Consider the following 26,785-nt stretch of genomic DNA (forward strand, 5'->3'; position numbering starts at 1 on the left):
CCAAGACTCGAACCCAGGACCTTCGCACTTCGCGGGCAGGTGCTCTACCATTTGAGCTACCCAAGAATGACTCATGTCCTGTCCTCAGCTGTACTTCTGCCAGTACCTTGTCTCCTACCTTCCAAACTTCACAGAAGCTCTCCTGCAAACACATTCTGAGATATCAAGGGATCACCACTTTAGCATTTGAGGAAAGTGAGGGGGGGGGGGGGGGGAGTAAAAACCTTAGAGGAAGACCAAGAAATGAATACAGTAAGCAGATTCAGGGGGACTTAGATTGCAGTGTCTTGAAAGGAGGGTATAAGATGAACATCAACAAAAGCAAAACGAGGATAATGGAATGTTGTCGAATGAAGCCGGGTGATGCTGAGGGAATTAGATTAGGAAAAGAGACACTTAAAGTAGTAAAGGAGTTTTGCTATTTGGGGAGCAAAATAACTGATGATGGTCGAAGTAGAGAGGATATAAAATGTAGACTGGCAATGGCAAGGAAAGCGTTTTTGAAGAAGAGAAATTTGTTAACATCGAGTATAGATTTAAGTGTCAGGAAGTCGTTTCTGAAAGTATTTGTATGGAGTAGACTGGCAATGGCAAGGAAAGCGTTTTTGAAGAAGAGAAATTTGTTAACATCGAGTATAGATTTAAGTGTCAGGAAGTCGTTTCTGAAAGTATTTGTATGGAGTGTAGCCATATGTGGAAGTGAAACATGGGCGATAAATAGTTTGGACAAGAAGAGAATAGAAACTTTCGAAATGTGGTGCTACAGAAGAATGCTGAAGATTAGATGGGTAGATCACATAACTGATGAGGAGGTAATGAATAGAATTGGGGAGAAGAGGAGTTTGTGGCGCAACTTGACTAGAAGAAGGGATCGGTTGGTAGGACATGTTCTGAGACATCGAGGGATCACCAGTTTAGTATTGGAGGGCAGCGTGGAGGGTAAAAATTGTAGAGGGAGACCAAGAGATGAATACACTAAGCAGATTCAGAAGGGTGTAGGCTGCAGTAGGTACTGGGAGATGAAGAAGCTTGCACAGGATAGAGTAGCATGGAGAGCTGCATCAAACCAGTCTGAGGACTGAAGACCACAACAACAACATAGATTGCAGTAGTTATTCAGAGATGAAGAGGCTCGCACAGGATTGAGTAGCATGGAGAGCTGCATCAAATCAAGCTTCCAACTGAAGACCACAACAACATGCATTCTGATGATGTAGATTTTGGATGATTCTTAGAAATAGTGGCATGTCTGACACCTTCTCATGCCAGAAGCTCTTTAAAACAATTCCCTACAAATTACATTCCGTTATCTGTGAGTAAACAGTTGGGGCTTTCCCATGCTTGCAAAGTATTCTCATAATTGACATTATAGTAGCAATGTTTGCCACTTTTATGGGGTATAGTTTTACATGCTTCTACCAACATTCTATTGCCACAAATACATGTGTAACTCTGCATCTACCCTTACACAAAAGTCCAAACAAATTGGTTGCTGTTAAATTGTTTAGAACTTTTGATGTTACTGGACACATTTTATAAGTTACCTGTCTATTGTCTTCTTTAACTTTTTGATACAGCTCACAAGTTTGTAAAATTTTCTGTATCCCCTTCTTAAATTCTTAAAATACTAGAATTGTATCATACACTTGATACACTTCCTTATCCCAAAGTGTCTGTAGTCTTTATATAAAAACCAAATCAGATCTTGTACTGCTATTTCAAGAATTCATAACTTCCAATGTTTTAAATCCATATTTATTCTCCAAAATAGAGTATCTTCACATAAAAATCATTTATTCTTTTCCTTTTCTGACAGTGTTCCTTGTTTCCATGATAAAACCATATTACCAAAATATTCATCAGACTTCCCTCCTTCTTTTATATTTCTAGTTAGAAGTTATATCTCATTACTCTTCAGCCCTGGGTAAACACTGCTGTAAGGCGTATTAACACTGAGCTGAATGGGATGCTCCAGACACCGGCAAAGTCTCACATGCGTGTTGTTCCAGCTGTTGCTATTGGTAGGTGGGGTTACTCTACACATGGCCTGCACCTTAATAGGAAGGGGAAAGTTAAGTTAGCTTCTCTATTAGCGGATACAGTAAGGGGGGCCACAGTCACACAAGGGGTGATCCCTGTGGTTATTGGGACCAGACAGACAGGTTTTTTTAGGTTAAAGCCAAATTCCAGACAGACAGCAACCAAGGAAAATAGAAGAAAAGAAACTTCATGCACAGTAAATGTGTGTGGACCTGGTACTCGATTATTTGGGCAATATCAACTTACTTCACCAAAATATCAAGGGAATAAAAAATAAAGTAGATGAGCTTATAATGTGTTTAGATGATCTCAAAAATAAGAATGAGATTGATATACTTTGTCTGAGCACCATGTAACTGAGGGGATGGAAAATGTCTGTATAATTGGGTATAATTTAGCATCTTACACTTGTAGATCTAGTATGGATAAAGGAGGAGTTGCCATTTTCATAAAACAAGGGTAGAAATACAGAACTGTTGAAGTAAGCAAATTTTGTGTTGATCAGCACTTTGAGGTTTGTGCATGTGAACTTCAGCTAGATAATGTTGTGTTGATATTAGCAACAGTGTACAGGTCTCCACTAGGAGATTGGGAGCTATTCATAAAAAAGTTGGACTCCCTATTATATTGTCTGTCAGACAAAAAGAAGAAGTTATTAATCTGTGGTGATTTCAGTGTTAACTTTCTAAGCAATTCTGATAGGAAAAGTGAACTAGAAGTGTTGTTAACAACATATAACTTAGAATCAGTGATCAATTCCCTTACACGTATAGCTCAGGACAGTAGTACTCTAGTAGATAATGTATTTGTACAGCAAGAAGATATAGAACAAACATATGCTTTCCCTGTGGTAAATGGATTATCTGACCATGATGCACAACTGATTAACTCACAAAACCTAACAGGGCGTACACTTCCGAAACCAATAAGTGAAAGTGTGAGGGTGCTCAACCTGGTATCTATAGATCACTTCAGAGAAAGTTTAGGGAATGTAAACTGGGAAGATGTATATAATGAGCCAAATGATAATGATAAATGCAGCATATTTCTTGATAAATTTATATCCCTTTTTGAACAACCTCTTGTGAAACAAGGAAAATTATTAAATCTTTAAAAAATAGATGTTCTGTTGGAGTAGATGACATCTCTAACAAGTTATTAAAACAATGTGGAGCAATTACAGCTGATGTTTTGAGTCACATATGTAATGCATCACTGACTCAGGGTATTTTTCCAGACAGGTTAAAATATGCCATTGTCAGGCCTCTCTACAAAAAGGGGGAAACAACAGATGTCAATAATTACCAGCCAGTATCCTTGCTTACAGCATTTTCAATTTTTTTTTTTTTTTTTTTTTTTTTTTTTTTTTTTTTTTTTTTTTTTTTTTTTTTTTGAGAAAGTAATATACTCAAGAGTGGTTAGCCATCTCAACAGTAATGGGATACTTAGTAAATCACAGTTCGGATTTCAGAAATGCTGTTCCACTGAGACAGCAATATACAATTTCACTGGCCACATAATAGAGTCTTTAAATAGTAAAATGTCACCAGTAGGAATATTCTGTGACTTATCCAAAGCATTTGATTGTGTGAACCATGATATTATGTTAGAGAAATTATAATTCTATGGTATAAATGGAACAGTATATGAGTGGTTTAAGTCCTATCTACAGAACAGGAAGCAAAAAGTCTCTTTATATGCTTCAAGTGATTCAAAGGAGTTTGCCACTTCATCTAACTGGGGTGAAATTACATTAGGTGTTCCACAAGGTTCAATCATGCATCCCCTCCTGTTCTTGATATATGTGAATGACCTCACTTCTTATGTGAAACAAGATACTGAACTGACACTGTTTGCTGATGATACATGCATAATTATTAATCCAGTAAAAGAAAGGCCGATAGAAAAATTATACAAATGAGGTCTGCGGAAAAGTCATTAATTCGTTTTCTGCGAATGGGCTTGTTCTGAACTTTGAAAAAACACAGTACATCCAATTTTCTGCTGCAAAAAGTATAATTCCTTCAATAAACATAACACATCAAAAGAAGTCAGTAGCCAGGGTAGAGCATACTAAGTTTTTTGGTGTACATACAGATGAGAATCTTAATTGGAAAAGTCATATTTTTGATCTCCTAAAGCGACTAGGTTCAGCAACTTTTGCAATCAGAATAATTGCCAATTCTGAGGATTTGGAAATTAGTAAGCTAACATACTTTGCATCCTACCACTCTCTGAGGTCATACGGAATAATATTCTGGGGCAACTCAACACTTAGGTAAAAGGTATTCACTGCTCAAAAGAAAGTAATTAGAATAATGTGTTGGGTTCATAGTCGCACATCTTGTAGGCATCTGTTTAAAACGTTAGGAATTCTTACAACTGCTTCACAGTACATTTACTCAGTAATGAATTTTTTTCTCAGCGACACAGATCAGTTTAAAATCAACAGCTACAAGATTACAATACCAGAAAAAAGAAAGACCTACACTATCCTTTACTTTGACACAGAAAGGGGTAAAATATGCTGCTATAAAATTTTTTGATAAAAAAAAAAACCCTGTTGCGGCAAATAACCCTCAGAATCTGCAAGCATCTTAAAGTTGCTGATGAAGAAGTTCTCTTTGTCAGAGCTGGCTGCTTCGCCATGCCTCACGAAGCTTTCTCTTAAACTTTTCAAACCACCCATGGCTTCCCTTAAACACTTCTTTGGGCACTGATGGTCCTAATGCCTTCCTAATGAGGTCAGTGAAAATCATTCACACCTTCTCACAAATGATGTTCTTGTTAATAGTGTTGCCTTGCAATTGCTTTTCATTTATTCATATAAGGAACAACCTTTCAACATCATCCAGATGTTTTTTGAAATCAGTTACAAAAAGTGCTCGAAATTATACCCATCTGCTTGAATGCACACCATGCAAGGTTGCTGGACTGACTTGTGCTCTTTCAAACACTGCGGGCAAAATTTAAATTGCATAGGAGGCTGCCCTAATGTGAAGCATCAGCTCTTCTTCAGTCTCAATAGGTATTTCATAGTCGACAAATTTCAGATGGTGCCAGGAGAAAAAAATATGTGGGTGTCAAGTCAGGGGGAATGTGCAGGCCATGCCACTGGCCCACTGTGCCATATCCAGTTCTCACCAAAAGTTTCATCCAAATGTGTTCACACTGCATGTGTAAAGTGCGCATTGCACTATTGTGTTAGTACCACATTTACCATAGCATGTTGAGAAGGACATGTTCCAACAACGCTGGCAGAGCTTTACCCTCTCTGGTAAACGATGCCTCATCCATAAAAAGTACACGGTCCAGAAAGTCTGGTTGAATGGCAAACCTTTGCAAAAACCAGTGACAGAATTCAGTCTATGTGGAAAATCATCTGGGTTAAGGGCTTCAACCTTCCAAAGGCATGGCAGGGGTGCAAATCATCTTCATGCCACACACACCAAATTGTGGATTGGCTTACACCCATTTCCTGTGCAACACGCCAAGAGCTTGTATTTTCAAACATTGCTAATGCCTCCTATTGAAGTCCTCATGTAAGTACTGTGCATTGACGACCATGTCTATCAGCTCTTCACACCTGTAACACAAAATAAATACACCAGTATTCAGAATAGGCCATTACAAGAACATGCCAGTGGAAATCATACCTCAAGTGAATATGTCTCTCGTAGGACCTGTGGATGACAGTAAATGTGTGTGGACCTGGTACTCGATGGTTTGGAAACCACCAAATGTTCAAACATTGGGCAGCATGAGCATACATCTGCAGCTCCATAAGCACAGTGCATGTATACCCATTCTTCCCAAGAATAGAGCTCCATTTCCTGTGTGCTTCACACAGTAACAAACACAAGAGTGTCCCCATTTGATGACAAAGTGACACATGGCAAACCAAACTCCACAGTGTGCACAGGTGTTACCCTCTATGCAACTTCTATCAAACAGGTATCTCCACAGCCACAAGCAATGTGTTCATGTCCCAATAAGAGGCAGAAAACCCATAGCGTTGTCGTGCCTGGAATATCTGCAACTATGTTGACTACACCATTTGCAAATAAAGGTCATAAAACTTCAACCTGACATCTCTTCTACCTTGATGTCACAAATGTAATAAAATCATTGCCCTACAGACCTGCTATCGTGACAGTTCGAATGGCATGTTATGTGCCTACCCTCATAGTGACACATGATACTGTTCAATGACGCCTGGCATCATATACTAAGGACTGCAGACAAGGGTTGCTATGTGAAATATGCATGATATGACACACTCTACCAGCCTTCTCATTTCTCTACATTGATTACACATACACCCTGTATATCTTGGTGTCCGCAGTCTTCCTAGATCTTTGCCATATTTTAAGAGAATGTGATAGCAGTGCTATAAGTCTGTAGTTCAATATTTATATGAGTCATATAACTTCTTAATAATGATTTGACTCTTGAATTTCTTTGATTCGAAATATATCTGACATCTAATGATGGCATACATATTCACGAGGTTTTTAAATGGGAAATGAACTTTAACAATTCAAGTTAAAAAGTGAGCTAAATGCAGGCATTCCTGTAGACCCTTTTTAAAAGTCTGAAAATACAGCTTCTGCACAGTTTCTATGTATATGAAACGCAAATCTTTACAAAAGGGTACATCTTAAAAAAAGGAAAACATTTTCAAACATAACTATGTGTTAGGCTCATATGAAACTAGGCAGAAGCTTAACCTACATGTAAACATGGTAGTTACAAATTTATATAAAAGAGGAATATGTCATACTGCAGTTATGTGGTATAATTGTGTGCCTTCTTAGTTAAAAATGCATAGCGACATTAAATTCGTGTAATGTAAATTTGAAACAATTCTTATTTGGGAACATCATAATCAAGTATACCTTATTTATCAAATATTGTTAATTTTATCATGTCATTTAATATTATTATTTGGTTGTGTTGATCATGTACTCTTACTTAATAACTACTATAATCATGAATTAATTGTGTTACCCCTGACTTGTCCTGTATCATATGTTCAAACAATGTCCAAAAAATGATGTACTGGATCAAAATAAAAATTAATTAAGTAACAGATTATAAATATGTGCCACTTATTTTTCAGAACAGTTGATATCTTAAATGTTCCATTCTGATTTTGCAATCACTTATTTTAGTACAAAAGCTTTGATAGGTTCCTAAGACATACTCATTTAACTGGTATTTTTGTGCATTAGTAGCTATTCTGAGGACCACTGTTCAAAATTCCTGTTAACATTCTATGCCAAAATCTTTATATCAGAATTAGCTATATAATTTTGCAAATAAAATTTAAATTTAATGCGGGTACATGAATATGCTTTTATATGGGCTCAGAAATTAAAGCTAAGCATGATTTTTTTTTTCAGAAAAATGGATTTATTGTTTCTAAAAGGGGTCAGTGTGTTCATCAGATCAGTTTCTAAAGAGTTGAGTCAGCCCTACATAGCAACGAGAAATTTTACAACAAGCGTACAATGCTTTGTGAAGAGGAAATATCCTATAAATGAAGAAGAATCAAAGTTACTTCCAGGTAGCTGTTACAATTAATACTGGTTCCACTGTAATATAGTATAATGATTGATGTTATTTATAAACTGTTTACATATTTTAAACTAGTGTTTAGTGTTTCAGTATCCTGTGAGCTCCAGGAGTATTCGCCGTGTCTATGTATGGGGTTTGGCAGAGCATGGAGCATTGGGAAATGCACTGGAATGCACAAAAAGTAAAAGGACACCTCTAAAAAGTGTTCGCCATCCAAACAGACTTCATTTTGCAGAGAAACACAAGGTAAATATTGTAACTGTAAGCTTTGTATCAAAAGGAAAATTCAGTTGAGGAAACTATAAAATTATGAGAAAGGATCACTGACCAGTACTTGCCTTCAAGAGACAAAAATTTTAGTACTGCCAACAGACCAATATAAAAGATCGTAGTAGAAGAAACTGACTTAGGTTTTGGAACTTTAGTTCTTTTCATGGGGAGAACAGAGACATAGATTGGGGAAGGTTAAAAAATAAGGGGAGATCTCTTGGATCACTCATTGAGAGGGACCCACTTGTGAGGATAGAGGGGATACAAAGAGGAAGAGGGAAGTCTCAGAGAGAGTAAGATGTCAAAAACAGTACATTGGTACACACTGTGCTTCAGTCCAGAGATGATGAGGACAGAGTGAGAAGTAAGATTATGCATCCATTATAGGGATCAGAATGGGGATTTATAGTCTGTTGCTAAGACCTGTTTTAACAGGTTACTGTTGGGCGTTGTTTAGAGCAGCATCTAGAAGCATGTGCAACAGAAGTAGAGTTCCATAACAGATCCTATATAATAATAACTATTTACCGAGCACCTGCAGGAAATTGTAATCTATTCTTAGATCATCTAGAAGCTCTTTTGGGTTATTTAACAGGAAGAAAAAAAGAAATTTTGATTGCTGGTGACTTTAATACAGATTTTCTAATGCAATCTTCCAGTAAACATTCACTGCAGTTAGTAATGTTGTCTTTCAATCTAACTCACACTGTAAACTTTCCAACTAGGATCACTAAATCCTCAAGGACAGCCATTGACAACATTTTTATAGACAAATCAAAGGAACAAAATCATATCATAAAACCTGTTATAAATGGACTATCAGATCATGACATGCAGCTCCTTGTTTTAGATGTAAATTCTAAGCAGATTATCAAGACTGCTAAATCTGAATACAAGAGAGTAGTCAATCAACCAAAAATTGGGTGTTTTAGAAAACTACTCAAAGACATGAACTGGAAAGATGTTTATAGTGCTCATGACATGAATGAAAAATATAACATATTCATGAACAATGTCAGTACCATGTTTGAAAACTGTTTTCCTCTAAAAGTTACTCAAATTAAACAGAAGTCTATAATAAAACCATGGATTACACAAGGAATAAAGATTTCCTGTAAGACAAAAAGGAAAATGTATCTGTCGACCAAGAATAGCTCCAATGCTGATGATCTAGCTAAATACAAGGAATACTGTAAAACATTAAAAAAAGTAATTCAGACATCTAAACAAATGCACTACGAGAAGAAGATAGCAATGCCAGGGAACAAAATAAAAACAATATGGGATATAGTGAAAGAGCAGACTGGTAGAACCAGAAAGGAACAGGAGCAAATGGCACTAAGGGTAGATGACACATTAGTAACTGATGGGCATAGTGTGGCAAATCTATTTAACAAGTACTTTATATCCGTTACTGATAGAATGGGACTTTCAAGATCAGTAAATAATGTCCTTGAATATCTGAAACTAGCCTTCACAAATAGCTTCAAGTACATGAATATATCACTCACTTCACCAAAAGAAATAACGTCCATAATAAAATCTTTAAAAACAAAGCATTCTAGTGGGTACGATGAAATATCAATAAAGTTAATTAAGGCATGTTCTTGTGAGTTTAGTACAATTCTAAGTTACTTGTGTAACCAGTCAATTATAACTGGGACATTTCCTGACTGGCTAAAATATGCAGATGTTAAGCCTCTATTCAAGAAAGGGGATAAAGAGATACCATCAAACTACAGACCGATTTCACTTTTGCCAGCATTCTCAAAAATTTTAGAAAAAGTAATGTACAGGCAGCTGCTCAACCATCTGACCACAAATAACATATTATCAAGAACACAGTTAGGATTTCTGAAGGGTTCTGATATCGAGAAGGCTATTTACACCTACAGTGAAAATGTACTTAATTCATTAAATAACAAATTACAAGCAGCAGGTATTTTCTGTGATTTGTCAAAGGCATTTGATTGTGTGAACCACAACATCCTTTTAAGTAAATTAGAATTCTATGGTGTCACGGGCAGTGCTGCAAAATGGTTCAAGTCATACCTCACTAACAGGAAACAAAGGGTGTCAGTGAAAGGGACTAGTGAATTAAGTCATCAGTCATCATCAGAATGGGAAGAAATTTCATGTGGTGTCCCACAAGGATCCATCTTAGGGCCATTGCTTTTTCTTGTGTACATTAATGATTTCTCATCAGTTACACTGCCAGAAGCAGAGTTCATTTTGTTTGCAGATGACACAAGTATTGCAATATGTATGTCGAGTGTAGTTCTAGAAAGATCTGCTAATGGTATTTTCATGGATATTAATAAATGGTTTAAAGCCAACTCACTGACATTAAACTTCGAAAAGACTGTAGTTCAGAACCTGTAAGAGGTTTCCACCCAGCATATGCATTAAGTATGAAGAAGAGCACATAGAAGAGGTTGACAGTCTTAAATTCCTGGGATTACAACTTGATAATAAATTCAGTTGGGAGGAGCACACCACAGAACTGCAGAAACGCCTTAACAAATCTGTATTTGCAATTCGAGTGTTAGCAGACATAGGTGACATAAAAATGAAAAAGCTTGCATATTTTGCCTACTTTCGTTCCATAATGTCATATGGTATAATATTTTGGGGTAACTCTTCAAGTTAAACAAAAGTTTTCAGAGTCCAAAAGCATGTAATACGTATTATTTGTGGAGTAAATTCACGGACGTCCTGTAGAAACCTCTTCAAAGAACTGGGTATACTAACTACTGCCTCTCAGTATATTTACTCCTTAATGAAATTTGTCCTAAATAATATATATCTTTTTCCAACAAACAGCTCAGTTCATACATACAATACCAGGGACAAAAATGATCTGCACAAGGACTTAAAGGCACTTACTTTAGTTCAAAAAGGGGTCCACTACTCAGGAACACTCATCTTCAATAATTTGCCAGCAAACATAAAAAGTTTAGTTACAAATAAAGATCAGTTTAAAAGGAGCCTGAAAGACTTACTAGTGGCCAACTCCTTCTACTCCATTGACGATTTTTTAATAGAAACAAATGATGTATTGTATATATTCATACTATTAGTATTGTTATTTCAGCTTAAAAAAAAAAAATTGACATGTTCCACATCCTTGAGGATCTCCTCAGCATGGATCTATGGAATGAAAACTAATCTAATCTAATCTAATCTAAAATCTCAAACATTCAAAAACAAAGTAAGAGAATACTTCATTAGCTACTCCATCTAAAATTTATTTTGACTCAGGATTGTAAATTCACATAACTGCAATATTTGAGCATGTAGATCATGACCGGCTAAGTTTCACAGAAGTTCAAAATTTAGTTCAGATGTCAATGCGAGGTGCTTTTAATAGTTTCCACAATGAAACATTGTCTCAAAATATGGTAGAAAACCCAAAGAGATTCTGGTCATATCTAAAGTACACCAGTGGCAAAAAACCAGTCAATACCATCATTGCGTGATAGTGATGGAAATGTTACCGATGATGGTGCCACTTAAGCGGAGTTACTAAATACAGTTTTCCATAATTCCTTCACAAAAGAAGACAAAGTAAATATTCCAGAATTCGAAACCAGAACAGCTGTGTTAGCATGCGTGACATAAAAGTAGATATCTTAGGTGTTGTGAAACAACTCAAATGACTTAAGAAAGGCAAGTCTTCCAGTCCATGTGGTATACCAATCAGGTTCCTTTCAGAATATGCAGACACAATAGCACCTTTCTTAGCAATCATGTACAACCGCTCACTTGACGAAAGGTCTGTTCCTAAAGACTGGAAAGTAGCACAGATCACGCCAATATTCAAGAAAGGAAATAGGAGTAACCCACTGAATAACAGACCCATATCACTGACCTAAATTTGCAGGAGGATTTTGGATGAATCACCTGGAAGAAAATGACTTACATAACCAACACGGATCCAGAAAATATCATTCTTGTGCAACACAGCTACTCTTTATTCCCATGAAGTAATGAGTGGTGTCAACAAGGGATCTCAGATCGATTCTATATTCCTAGATTTCCTGAAGGCTTTTGATACTGTTCCTCACAAGCAACTATTAATCAAATTGTGTGCATATGGAGTATCATGTCAGTTGAGTGACTGGATTTGTGATTTCCTCTCAGAGAGGTTACAGTTTATAAAATTATCGGGTAGAACAAAAGTGATATCTGGTGTTCTGCAAGTTAGTGTCATAGGCCCTCTGCTGTTCCTGATTTACATAAATGATCTAGGTGATAATCTGAGCAACTCCTTAGATTGTTTGCAGATGACACTGTAATCTACCGTCTAGTAAAATCATCAGGCCATCAATTCCAATTACTAAATGATCTAGAGAGAATTTTTTGTATGGTGTGAAAAGTGGCAATTGGCACAGGGGTCCTAAAAGAAATCCAGTAAATTTTGGATATATGATAAATCGCACAAATCTAAGGGCTGTCAATTCGACTAAATACGTAGAAATTACGATTACGACCAACTTAAATTGGAAAGACCACATAGATAATATTGTGGGGAAGGCGAAACAAAGATTGGGCTTTGTTGGCAGAACACTTAGAAGATGCGACAAACCAACTAAAGAGTCAGCCTACATTACACTTGTCCGTCCTCTGCTGGAATATTGCTGCGCGGTGTGGGTTCCTTACCAGGTAGGATTGACAGAGGACACAGAAATAGTGCAAAGAAGGGCAGCTTGTTTCGTGTTGTCGCGCAACAGGGGTGAGAGTGTCACTGATATGATACACGAGTTGGGGTGGCAGTCACTGAAACAAAGGCAGTTTTCTTTGCGGCGAGATCTGTTTAAGAAATTTCGATCACCAACTTTGTCTTCCGAATGCAAAAATATTTTGTTGACACCTGCCTACATAGGGAGAAATGATCATGATAATAAAATAAGAGAAATCAGAGCTCGAACGGAAAGTTTTAGGTGTTCCTTTTTCCCACGCACCATTCGGGAGTGGAATGGTAGAGAAGTAGTATGAAAATGGTTCGATTAACCCTCTGCCAGGCATTTAAGTGTGAATCACAGAGTAACCATGTAGATGTAGATGTAGATGTAATTAGACAGCTGATAGTGGTTTGTGCAAAGCTACATGAATGCTTTTCTTGAAGTACTAGCTAAAAGTAACAGGTGAGTAGAGTAGGAAAAGGAATAGTGGCTTTTCCCCCAAGGTAACTTTTTATTGTAATGCACATACATAAAGTAATCTAGAAGTAATTGTTGGTACCATAATTATCAGTTTGAGTTTATTAACACTAGTCATAATTTGTTATTAGTGTACTTTACGGAAGTATCCAGCATTGGTTGCTTCTGCCTGGTAATGTAAACTTGACTCAATTTTCTTGTGGTGGCCATTTTCACAAAAGCTATATATAAATTGCAGTAGTTTAACAGAAAAATGCCTTTTGCATGCTGCACGTTAAGTTTTTTATTTAGCTTCTGCACTTAGAGGCATTTGCCTTATTTGCAAGGCATCTTCAATGGCTGTCCTGAAATAAGACATGATTTTTTCATTTGCAAATATACACTATGTGATCAAAAGTATCTGGACACCCCCAAAAACATATGTTTTTCATATTAGTTGCGTTGTGCTGCCACCTATTGCCAGGTACTCCATATCAGCGACCTCAGTAGTCGTTAGACATCATGAGAGAGTAGAATGGGACACTCCATGGAACTCTTGGACTTCAAACGTGGTCAGGTGATTGGGTGTCACCTGTGTCATATGTCTGTACACGAGATTTCCACACTCCTAAACATCCCTAGGTCCACTGTTTCCAATGTGATAGTGAAGTGGAAACGTGAAGGGACATGTACGGCACAAAAGCGTACAGGCCAACCTCATCTGTTGACTGACAGAGACCACTGACAGTTTAAGAGGGTCATAATGCGTAATAGGCAGACATCTATTCAGACCATCACACAGGTATTCCAAACTGCGTCAGGATCCACTGCAGGTGCTATGACACTGGGAGGCGAGAAAATTTGGATTTCATGGCTGAGTGGCTGCTCGTAAGCCACACATCACGCCGATACGTGCCAAATGATGCTTTGGTTGGTGTAGGGAGCATAAACATTGGACAACTGAATAGTGGAAAAACATTGTGTGGAGTGAGGATTCACAGTACATGTTGTGGCAATCCGATGGCAGGGTGTGGGTATGGTGAATGCCCGGTAAACATCATCTGGCAGCATGTGTAGTGCCAACAGTAAAATTTGAAGGCGGTGGTGTTATGGTGTGGTCATGTTTTTCACGGAGGGGGCTTGCACCCCTTGTGGTTTTGCGTGGCACTATTGCAGCACAGGCCTACACTGTTGAACAGCAATTCGGGGATGGTGATTGCATCTTTCAACACGATAGAGCACCTGTTCATAATGCACGACTTGTGGCAAAGTGGTTACTAACAATAACATCCCTGTAATGGACTGGCCTACACAGAGTCCTGACCTGAATCCTATAGAACATCTTTGGGATGTTTTGGAACATCGACTTCGTGCCAGGCCTCACCAACCAAAATCGATACCTCTCCACAGTGCAGCACTCTGTGAAGAATGGGCTTCCATTCCCCAAGAAACCTTCCAGCATGTGATTGAACATATGCCTGTGAGAGTGGAATCTGTCATCAAGGCTAAGAGTGGGCCAGCGCCATATTGAATTCCAGCATCACCAATGGAGGGCACCACGAACTTGTAAGTCATTTTCAGCCAGGTGTCCGGATACTTTTGATCACATAGTGCAGGTTACAGATTTAAAACAGTTCACTGCTGTTTTTTTATAGGAAGGTGGAAAGGTATTTACAGATCATATCCAATTCATTATTTATGAACCACACAGCGTTGTCACATGAGAGAAATAATTAATTAGAAATAATTAATTAGACGCTGATCTGCAAGTATCTTTCCATTTTATTATAAAATTTAAATCTGTAAGCTATATGTGCAAACGATAACCTATGTATGCAAACAAAAACAAAAAAATCATGTAATATTTCATAACACCCACTGAAGATGCCTTGTAAATAAGGTGAAACACATCTGGGTATACACGTTAAATAAAAAACTTAACATGCAGCATGCAAAAGATGGTTTTCTTTTTAACTATTGCCATTTAAACTTGACTCGTTCCTCACTCCTGCAGGCCTTCTCCATGGCAGGATTGACAGAGCACGGTGTGTGTGTGAATAAATGAATGAATGAACAAATGAATAACTATAATGAAGCACTATAAAATATAGCTGTAAGCATACTTGTGTTCAAGTTCCCAGTGTTAGTAGAGTGCATAAGGTAGGATTTCTTCATGTTATTGTAGGTCATCATGTTTCTAACCTTGTGAGAAAGAGAGGGAATAAACTGCTTCTGAACATGCCTTATAAGACTCAATGGTACTGACTGACTGCAGTGTCATCCTCAGCCGATAGGCATCACTGGGTGCAGATATGGAGGGGCATGTTGTCAGCACACTGCTCTCTTGGCTGTTGTCAGTTTTCATGAATGGAGCTGCTATTCTCTGAAAGTAGCTCCTTTATTGGCCTTACAAGGGCTCATTGCTCTCCACTTGTCAACAGCACCCAGTAGACCAGTCAGTCACCCATCCAAGTGCTAGCTAAGCCGACCAGATTTGACAGTGCTTAACTATAGTGATCTGATAGGAACTGGTGTTGCCACCATGGCAAGGCCATTGGTGTCGTAAACTTGTACACTGGTGTAACTGGCTGTCACACCGTGTCTAATAATAGGCTGTCTATCTGTGAGAAATGTAATGTATACATGAAGCTAGAACAGAATGTAACTCCTCATGTGTCATCTGTTCAAACTAACATCCAGTGTGGAGTAGAGAGTTTGCCAAATAGCAGTTAAAAAAAATTACAGAATGAGTACCATTTGCATTGGCAAGAAATTGTAGAAGGCCTACATAGCTGCCGGCTGGGATGGCCGAGCGGTTCTAGGCACTACAGTCTGGAACCGCGCGCGGGTGTGTGTGATGTCCTTAGGTTAGTTAGGTTTAAGTAGTTCTAAGTTCTAGGGGACTGATGACCTCAGAAGTTGAGTCTCATAGTGCTCAGAGCCATTTTTGAATCTACACAGCTGTCAACATTTTAAATATCTTTTTTCTCTGTTCTCAAGAGTTTGACCTTCAACATAAATTCAAAAACACAGAAAAATTCTTCTAAACCAAGCACATCCAAAAGAAGGCAGGTTAAAAAAATCACAGTATCTTCTATGCATATGTCGAATACATTAAAGGTAATTAAAATGGAGGTTAATCCATCACTACAAGAAGATAAAACCGAAAACAGTGTTGTGTCATCTAAAAGCACACTTTCCTCTAATTATGAGTTAAAACTCATAGAGAAAGAAAAGATTTTCCAAGAGAACAGGTTGTAAATCGTCCGACTACAGTTGATTGATATTGTCATGTACTGAAGACACCTCATCAGGCACCGGTGGAATTAATGTTGATATCTGCCAGAGATCACCAAGAAGTCTCTCAATTCCTTTGCCAACTGTCACAGGTTCCTCATGTAGGTAGAAAGGAAATAGAAATGGTGAGCTAAATCTCGCCAATAATATGGCCCAAATTTTACATTGGGACCCTTCTGGGGTAATAAAACTACTGACACAGTTAAGAGGCATTTGCACTTGTCTCCAGACCCGTTACTAATAAGCATCATATTTGTGAAAAGGGATTACTCCTTCCATAGGAATGATGACCACATGGTGAGAGAGCTGAGGAGAATGTTGTTGTGTTTGTCAGTAACAAGTATAATGTGTTACTTGTCACTTTTTCACTACTGATTTGCAAGCAGGGGCAGTCACAAGTTAGTAACACTCATTAAGTCTTATCAAGTGAAAGCACTTATGCCTCCTCAATACCAGACATATGAGCTATTTCATCATTACTTTGGGATCATTTTTTGTATTCACATGTCATTATGCTTTCTATCCCTCAGGTAAACAGATGATGCTCAGTGGGAAGTGGATGGCACTGTTCATTCAAGCAACCACTCCCATCACTGGATTCACATGCAAGGTTATCTTTTGGTGTAATGACACTCTGTAGTCAGAAACAAGTGGGCAATGCTGAAAAAGCTCAAGTGCTAATCCCATAAAAATATGAGGTGCTATCAGAGGACTTCCAAGACACAATCCTTGTCATCAGTAACAGCTGTACTTGCACAATGGAGCTTACACATTGATAGTGCAGACATTACCTAGGCAATGAAAGAATGTTAATGCTGATGTGACTGCAACAAGTAGCATGGATCCAACATTTTACCTTCCCCAAGATTTCATGGAAAGGGGCAACAGGAATTTGTCTTCCAACTATGAAGAAGAGTGCAATTGTTGTTTCTCTGTGTGGCAATCTGATTCCAGCCTGCATAAGGCTCAGGACATGCCTCCATGTAGTGACCAAATTAAGTACAGCAAGCTGTGACAACTTAATAATCAGACATAAGGAACTCTCGTCTTGTATTTTGATCAGATTTGGCAGACATGACATAAGCATAACCCCCCCTGTTGGTCCGGGGGTTAGAACAGGCCCGAGGTATTCCTGCCCGTCATACGAGGCGACTAAAAGAAGTTTCACACGTTTTGGCCTTTATGTGATGGTTCCCTGTAGGTTTTGACCTTCATTCTTCAACATTTTCCCGAAGAGCGAGCCATTTGGGGAAGGGCACCTTACATGGTGCATCGTGTCCATCGTGCATTGAGATCTTTAGCCCACTTTCTCGTCATCGCATTGCAGTCCTGCCAGTTCTCCATCTCTTGGGAGAGGACACCTTCCTGGGTGCATTTTCCACCATGTACTATGCAGTGTCGACTTCTGCGTCAACAATGACCATGGACTTCTTTGCACCTGATATCCATCACGGTAGTCCGTCCATTGTGGTGGGGCCGCCATGTACCCTGTTGGTTGTAGCCCCCTGACCACTCAGGGATCGCTCTGCTGATGCCTGTGCTGTTAAGTCCCCACGTATGCCAAGGAGTAGATGCCCACCCCCCCTGAGGCATCGGGACTCCCGGCAATGGCCATCCTGCCAGATGGCCTTTGCTGTGGCTGGGTGGTGCCCATGGGGAGGGCCCCTGGTTGGAGTGGGTGGCATCAGGGCGGATGACACGCGATGAAGCGTAGTCCACCCTCTCTTGCTGATGGTGAAACACCAGCAGTCTGTAAGCGATCACGAGCTCAATTCAGTGCAAAGAAGTATGACCCAAAATCGTTCCCCTCTCTGGCCACACCATGGGAGGAACGTCAGGCTAAGGATGGCAGCGTATCTTATTCGCCTCAGTACCTTGTATGTTCGAGAGCTGATGGGGAATCTTTCATGACGATGAACCCTCAGTTTTTTGTTGAGTAATTAGGGGACGAGTTTGGGGAGGTGGAGGGCTTGTCCAAAATGAGATCTGGGTCAGTCTTGATCAAAACAGCATCCTCTGCCCAGTCATGGGAGTTACTCGCTTGTGACAATCTTGGGGGATGTTTCTGTAACCATTACACCCATAAGAGCTTAAATATGGTCCAGGGTATCATATTTCACAGAGACTTTCTTTTGAAATCCAGTGATGAGCTGCACACCAATTTAGAGTAGCGAGGTATACATTTCGTCCAGCTTGTCTACCGGGGTCCGAAGGATAATCAGGTTGCCACCAGTGCCTTCATCTTGGCCTTTGAGGGTGATACATTGCCCAAGAAGGTCAAGGTGATGGTCTACCGGTGTGATGTAAAGCCCTGTATCCCTCCCCCAATGCGGTGCTTTAAGTGCTGGAAGTTCGGCCATATGTCTTCCCGCATCACATGCTGAGATTGTGGATGCCCATCATATCCCAATACCCCATGTGGCCCGCCTCCCATCTGTATCAACGACCGAGAACACTATTCACTTTGCTTGCCTGACTGCAGGATTCTCCAGAAAGAAAGGAAAATCATGGGGTACAAGACCCTGGACAGACTGACCTACACTGAGGCTAAGAGAAAATTTGAATGCCTGCATCCTGTGTGTATGACATTGTCTTACGCTGCCAGTACTGGTACCATCAGCTCTGCCAACCCAGGTCACCTCTCAGATCCAGAAGACTACACCTGCCCCCTTGATGGTGGGGGGCCTTCCCCTCCCTGTTGCTCCTGCACACCTACTTCGGGAACAACACCCCCCCCCCCCCCCTCTTACCATCAGGGACATCCATCCCCACTTCTAAGCTGGAGAAGCGTAAGTCTTCTTCAGCTTCTCTCACCAGGAAGGGGTCCCTTGGGTCACTCCCTTCCCAGGTTTCTGCTAGTGGGGAAGACGACACCTGCCAGTGGCTGAAAAGCCCAAAAGCAGCTGGTCGTAGGGCTCACGCTCATCCTCAGTCCCAGAGACTGAGCCAGTGAAGTCCTTCCAGCCAGAGAAACCCAAGGAGCAGTGAGAGAAATCCAAAAAGAAAACCCCTAAGACCAAGGAAATTGCAGTGGTACCCACACCACCGCTACCTACAAGCTCTGCGGCTGAGGATGGGGTGGAGATTTTGGCATCCACTGAGGACCTAGATTTCGCCAGACCCTCAGCCACAATGGATATAGACTGCTCAGGCAAAAAATTGGTGGCAGCAGGTGACTCTGAGGCGTAAACTGCCTCGTTGAATGTTCCATGCCTTCCCAGTCTCACGATGTCCTCCTCTAGTGGAACTGCGGTGATTTTTTCCATCGCCTGGCTGAGCTACGGCAACTGTTAAGCTTTACACCTGCTATCTGCATTGCCCTCTGTGGCTATAAGAGATATTACAGGAACCGTAGCGACTATAATCGAGTGTTAGGTGGAGATTGTGTTTATGTCCTAAACTCAGTCTGTAGTGACACTGTGCCCACGCAAACCCCTCTTGAAGCTGTGGCTGTCAGTATAAGGACGACGCAGGAAATAACTGCCTGCAATGTATAGCTTCCTCCAGGTGGTGCAGTACCCCTGAATGTATTAGCTGCACTGATTGATCAACTCCCTAAACCTTTCCTACTTCTGGGAGATTTTAATGCCCATAACCCCTTGTGGGGTGGTACCATACTTACTGGCCAAGGCAGAGATGTTGAAACTTTACTGTCGCAATTTGACCTCTGCCTCTTAAATATTGGGGCCACCACACATTTCAGTGTGGCTCATGGTAGTTACTCGGCCATTGATTTATCAATTTGCAGCCCAGGACTTCTCCCATCTATCCACTGGAGAGCACAAGACGACCTGAGTGGTAGTGACCACTTCCCCATCTTCCTGTCACTGCCCTAGCATCAGGCGCCCGGAGCCAGCCCAGATGGGCTTTGATCTAGGCGGACTGGGGAACTTTCATCTCTGCTGTCACCGCTGAATCTCCCCCACATGATAACAGTGATGTGATGGTTGAGCAGGTGACTAGCACAATTGTTTCTGCGGCTGAAAACATGATCCCTCGCTCTTTAGGTTGCTCGAGGTGTAAGACAGTCCCTTGGTGGTCGCCAGAAGTCGCTGAAGCAATTAAGGAGTGTTGGCGAGCTCTACAGTGGTATAAGCAGCACCCTTCCCTGGAGCACATCATAGCCTTTAAACGGCTCCGTGCCCGTGTTCGCTACTTTATCAAACAATGGAAGAAGGAGTGTTGGGAAAGATACGTCTCCACCATTGGGTGCCACACGCCACCTTCCCAAGTCTGGGCAAAGATCAAACGTCTTTTCGGATACCAGGCCCCAACAGTTGTCCCTGGTGATACCATAAATGGCGAGTTATGTACCAACACAAATGCGATTGCCGAGCACTTTGCTGAGCACTTTGCTCGAGCCTCTGCATCAGAGAATTACCCCCCAGCCTTTTGCACACTCAAATGGCAGCTGGAAGGGAACGTCCTCTCATTCACTGCACGCTGCAGTGAATTCTATAACGCCCTATTTACAGAGTGGGAGTTCCTCAGTGCCCTTGCACATTGCCCTGACACGGCTCCTGGGCCTGATCGCATCCACAGTCAGAGGATTAAACATCTCTCATCTGACTATAAGTGACATCTTCTCATCATCTTCAACTGGATCTGGTGCGATGGCGTATTTCCATCACAATGGCAGGAGAGCACCATCATTCCGGTGCTCAAACCCGGTAAAAACCCACTCGATGTGGATAGCTATCGGCCCATCAGCCTCACCAATATTCTTTGTAAGCTGCTGGAATGTATGGTATGTCAGCACTTGTGTTGGGTCCTGGAGTCACGTGGCTTGCTGGCTCCATGACAGGGCAGCTTCCGCCAGGGTCGCTCTACCACTGATAATCTTGTGTCCATCGAGTCTGCCATCCAAACAGCCTTTTCCAGACGGCAGCACCTGGTTGCCGACTTTATTGACTTACGTAAAGCATACGACACTACTTGGCGACATCATATCCTTGCCACATTGTATGAGTGGGGTCCCCAGGGACCACTCATGATTTTTATCCAAAACTTCCTGTCACTCTGTGCTTTTCGTGTCCAAGTTGGTGACTCCCATAGTTCCATCCATATCCAGGAGAATGGAGTCCCTCAGGGCTCTGTATTGAGTGTCTCTCTATTTTTAGTGGCCATTAGTGGTCTAGCAGCAGCTGTCGGTCCCTCCATCTCACCTTCTCTGTATGCAGATGACTTCTGCATTTTGTACTGCTACTCCAGTACTGTTGTTGCTGAGCTGTGCCTCCAGGGAGCCATACACAAGGTGCAGTCATGGGGTCTAGCCCATGGCTTCCAGTTTTCAGCACTTTTGTCGACGTCGTACCGTTCATCTGGAACCCGCACTGTACCTTAATGATGATCCACTCACTGTAGTGGAGACATATGAATTCCTAGGACTGGTTTTCGATGCTTGATTGACTTGGCTCCCTCATCTTCGTCAGCTTAAGCAGAAGTGCTGGCAGCACCTCAATGCGCTCCGTTGCCTGAGCAACACCAATTGGGGTGCAGATCGCTCTACGCTGCTGCAGCTCTACAGAGCCGGTGTCCAATCCTGAATTGACTATGGGAGTGTGTTTTATGGTTCAGCAGCGCCTTCAGCATTGCATTTACTCGACCCTGTGCACCACTGTGGGGTTAAATTAGCAACAGGAGCTTTAAGGACAAGTCCAGTGACCAGCGTACTGGTGGAGGCTGGTGTCCCTCAACTGCAGATCAGACGTGCGCAACTGCTTGCCAGTTACGCAGCACACATTCATAGTTCCCCTGAGCATCCAAATTACCATCTCCTTTTCCCACCTGCGGCAGTCCATTTCTCGCATCGGTGGCCCAGATCGGGGCTAACGATTGCGGTTTGCGTGTGGTACCTGCTCTCCAAACTGGAGTTCTTCCCTTTACCACCTCTACTTGTGGTCCGTTCACGTACGGTCTGGACCTTTTGCATGGCCCTAAGGACTCTGTTAATCCCATCGCTCTCCACTGTCACTTCCTCTTGATTCTTCCCGGGCTCTGAACTGGTTTACACCGACGACTCAATGGCTGATGGTCACTTAGGCTTTGCATATGTTCATGGAGGACATATTGAGCAGCACTCCTTGCCAGTTCGCTGTAGTGTTTTCACTGCAGAGCTGGCGGCCATATCTCATGCTCTTGAGTACATCTCCTCATGCCTTGGTGAGTCATTTCTCCTGTATACTGACTCATTGAGCAGTCTACAAGCTATCGACCAGTGCTACCCTCCCCACCCTCTGGTAGCGTCCATTCAGGAGTCCATCTGTGCCCTGGAACAGTCCCGCCATTCCGTGGTGTCTGTGTGGTCTCCAGGACACATCGGAATCCCCGGCTACGAACTTGCCGACAGGCTGGCCAAACAGACAACGTGGAAGCTGCTTCTGGAGATAAGCATCTCCAAAGCTGACCTGCATTCTATCTTACACCACATGGTTTTCCAGTTTTGGGAGACGGAATGGCATAACAGCACGCACAACAAACTGTGTGTCATCAAGGAGACTATGAATGTATGAAAGTCTTCCATGCAGGCCTCTCGCAGGGAATCAGTTGCCCTCTGCTGGCTCCACATTAGCTATATGTGGCTAACACATGGTTACCTACTCCGTCGCGAGGACCCACCTCAGTTTCGCTGTGGCTCCCAAATGACAGTTGTCCACCTCTTGCTGGACTGCCCACTTTTAGCCTCTCTGCAGCAGACTTTTAACTTTCCAAACACCCTGCCTTCGATATTGAGCAGCAATGCCTCCACAGCAGCTTTAGTTTTACATTTTATCTGTGAGAGTGGGTTTTATACTTCTATGTAGGTTTTAGCACATGTCCTTTGTCCCTTTGTGTCCTCCACCCTAGTGCTTTTAGGGTGGAGGTTTTAATGTGTTGCAGAGTGGCTGGCTTTCCCTTTTTATTCTCGTGGTTGGCCAGCTACTGTAATCTGCTTTCATGTTTTACTCTCGTCTGTTTCTAGCGTCTCTCTGTTGTTTTCTTGTCCTCTTTTGTTCCTTTTAGTGTTTGTTGCTTTCCCTTCATTCTTGTGGCTTTTCCTTTCTTTCCGTTTTGTGTTATATGTTTTGTCCATTTTATTCTCACACTTGTGGCATTGTTTTATTAGGAACAAGGGACAGATGACCTCATAGTTTGGTCCCTTCTCCCGCCTTTAAACCAACCAACCAACCATAAACATAATCCGCTGCTTCTTCTGTAACCAGAGAAGTGCCTTAGTTTCCAAGTACTTATCACAATGTACCACTTATAAGCTTCATAGGTAAGACATTGCAGCGTGTGACAAACCAATGCCTAACTTGAGTTCTAGAAATTGAGAAGATCTTTGTTCACCACCTGAGGCAATATCATTCAACTAAGGCTAACCTTGACTGATGACCTCAGCAGTTAAGTCCCATAGTGCTCAGAACCATTTAAGGCTAACCTTATCCTATTTTAAGAGGTTACACAGCCGGCCCTCTGAAGTAGGCAACACTGTGTGGGCATCTGCTTCAAAATAGCATGATTATACTTAAGAGAACTCCACAAATGGCTATTCTGTGGTTGGCTTTTCATACTATACGCCCCTTCCTGTCAAAATGGTACATGAGATACTTTTTTGGTCAATTCCCTTCTGAACAGTATGAGCAGGAGATGATACTCCACAGGACGTATGCCCTTTGTCAGAAAAGTTCTAGGATAAGTTCTCTTTATCTCTGAGTTTGCAATACTAAAAGCAACAGTTGTTGTTTTTATGTTACCAGGTACATCTGCATCTTGAAATGATCTTGGCCATGTTTCTGTGCATACTCCCTAGGTGGGAGGGTTTTGCTTAGCAATACACTGTTTAAATTCTTGGTGCATTTAATTATGGTGACACAATGGATGCTCATTGTGAGCAAAGAGTGAACATTAAGTTCTGTGTTAAGCTCAGGAAAACCCCTGGTGAAGTGGGGACAGTGATTAAGCAAGCATCTGCAGATGATGCACTTTCAAGAAGTTGTGCTTTCGAGTGGCACAAAAGGTTTCAGGAAGGCAGAGATTCAGTGCATGCAATATCAGAAGAACTTAATTTGAACTGTGATGTGTGTCATAACATTTTACGCAAAGATTCAGGAAAATGGAAACTCAATGCAAAACTTGTCCCTCACACACTAACAGACAAACAGAAAGAGGAAAGACAAAGAATTTTTGCTGAACTACTGGACAGAGCTAGATGTGATCCCACATTTCTGTGTAAGATTATTGCTGGGGATGAAAGTTGGTGCTACCAGTATGACCCCCACACAAAGTGTCAAAAGTGCTAAATGGTAGAGTCCCAGATCACTAGTGTTTAAAAATGTCAAATGACAACCTTCGAGAACAAAGACAATGTTGATCACATTCCTTGATAGTAAAGAATTAATTCACCATGAGAATGTTTCTCCAGGTCAAACAGTGAACCCAACTCTGTACATCAAATGCACGAAACATTTGCAACAAGCAATTCAGCATCACTGACCCGATTTGTGGCATTCTCAGGACTGGTTCTTACTGCATGACAATGCAAGACCATATACTGCTTTATCTGTTTCTGAGTATTTGACCAGACATTCTGTTATTGCCATCCCACATCCGCCATATTTGCCCAGCTTGTTACCTTGCGATTTTTTCTTGTTTATGCAAGTGAAAAGGCGAGATCCTAACCCACAATTACTTCTTCTTTGAAGGGAAGGTATACAAATAAATCTGCGTCACAGCCGTGGACATCCATATGGCACCCACCTATGCTAACCTGTTTATAGGCCATCTGAGGATACCTTCCTAGCCTCTGAAAATGCTAAACTGCTTTCCTGTTTCAGGTTCATTGATGATATCTTCATGATCTGGGCTTAGGGCCCAAGACACTCCCTTCCATACAACCTAGCCACCCAGGGATGGCATATCTGCAGTGACAAGAACTCCCTTGCCCAGTATGCTGAGGGTCTCATCAAGGCCTTCACAGACAGGCAGTATGTCCCAGACCTAGTCCGCAAACAGATCTCCCATGCCATTTCTCCTCACACCCCCAATCCTCCCACTACCCCTCAAAAACCAACCACAAAGGGTGGCTCCTTCATTACCAAATACCACCACGGACTGGAAAAACTGAACCATGTCCTTCGCCAGGGCTTTGATTGCCTACCATCATGCCCTGAAATAAGGGACATCCTACCCAAGATCCTTCCCACCCTCCTAAAGTGGTGTTCTATCATCCACCCAAATCTCCACAACATCCTAGTCCATTGCTATGTCACTCCCAACGCCAACCCGTTACCGCAAGGATCTTATACTTGTGGGAGACCCAGGTGCAAGACTGCCCAATCCACCCACCCAGCACTTCCAGTCCTGTCACAGATTTATCTTACCCTGCCAGTGGTTGGGCCACCTGTGACAGCAACTATGTCATTTACCAGCTCTGCTGTAATCATTGCACAGCATGACTGCCAACCAGCTATCCACGAGGATGAATGGTCACTGTGACCAAAAGGAAAGTGGAGCACTCTGTGGCACAACTTGCAACTGAACATAATATGCTTGATTTCAATGGCTGCTTCAATACCTATCACCTCCTCCCTATCCTCATCTTTGACCCTCTTTGTTTGCCACCCTCTGCCAACATACCCACCCATCTTTTCCTGCTCCTTTCCTTTCTCGCTCCTTTTCCCCCAGGTCTCTGCCGCACAACATCCTGGTGCTGCACATGTTGGAATTTTAGTCCATGCACACTCTGCCAGGCAGTGCTTCTCTCTTCCCTCACCCATACACTGCTGTCCCTTCTCCTTCCCCTCCAGATTGCTGCTTCCGTCCATCATGACACTTGTGTTCTGATCTGAGCTGCCAGAGTTGGAGGTCATGTGTGCTTACTTGTGTGAATGACTGTTGTGTGTTCCTTTTTCTCTGATGAAGGCTGAGGCCAAAAGCTTATGTGAAAGTGTCTCTTTTAATTGTGCTGTCTGCAATTCAGCATGTTATCTTTACAATAAGTTGCAATCTATCTTTTTCTATATTGTTGATATTCCTACCTCGAGTTTCCATTGTTTTGTATTAATTACTCATTTCTTGAGAGTTCAAGCAAGCCACTCTTGTATTTCAGATAGTGGACATTGCATGTGGATATGGTTTTACAGCATTTGCTGTAGATGCCAAGGATGGATACAAAGTATTCGGCTGTGGGATAAATACAGATTCACAGATAGGTAAATGAAACATTTCAATTGCTTATTTTACTTTTGTAAAATATTGGTATCAAGTATTCTCTATAATTTTAATGCTCATTCCTCTTGCTAATGAAAAGGATCTCCAAAATGAAAGTGCAAGGAAGTGAAAATGGATAAAAGTTCTACTTCTCAGGTGGTAGTTGTCATAGACAAAAAAGGTGGCACATATGCTGGTCTATTTGACAATATTTTTCTTCCTTTGTCAAAATAATACATTGTTGGAGGAAACTGCCCTATTCAGGA

At 41.4% G+C, this 26,785-nt stretch overlaps 1 protein-coding gene across 2 annotated transcripts in view; it reads left to right on the forward strand.

Moving 5' to 3' along the window:
* LOC124711161 (RCC1-like G exchanging factor-like protein) overlaps nucleotides 1-26,785 on the forward strand; it is a 153,385-nt gene that overhangs the window by 10,101 nt on the left and 116,499 nt on the right. For both annotated transcript variants that reach the window (XM_047241195.1, XM_047241111.1), the window contains 3 exons: nucleotides 7,446-7,609; nucleotides 7,703-7,866; nucleotides 26,419-26,521. In XM_047241195.1, coding sequence (XP_047097151.1) covers nucleotides 7,450-7,609; nucleotides 7,703-7,866; nucleotides 26,419-26,521 — 427 coding nt within the window. In that variant the 5' untranslated portion in view covers nucleotides 7,446-7,449. The remainder of the gene's footprint in view (nucleotides 1-7,445; nucleotides 7,610-7,702; nucleotides 7,867-26,418; nucleotides 26,522-26,785) is intronic.

This window comes from Schistocerca piceifrons, chromosome 1 (genome assembly GCF_021461385.2).
Source record: "Schistocerca piceifrons isolate TAMUIC-IGC-003096 chromosome 1, iqSchPice1.1, whole genome shotgun sequence".
NCBI lineage: Eukaryota > Metazoa > Arthropoda > Insecta > Orthoptera > Acrididae > Schistocerca > Schistocerca piceifrons.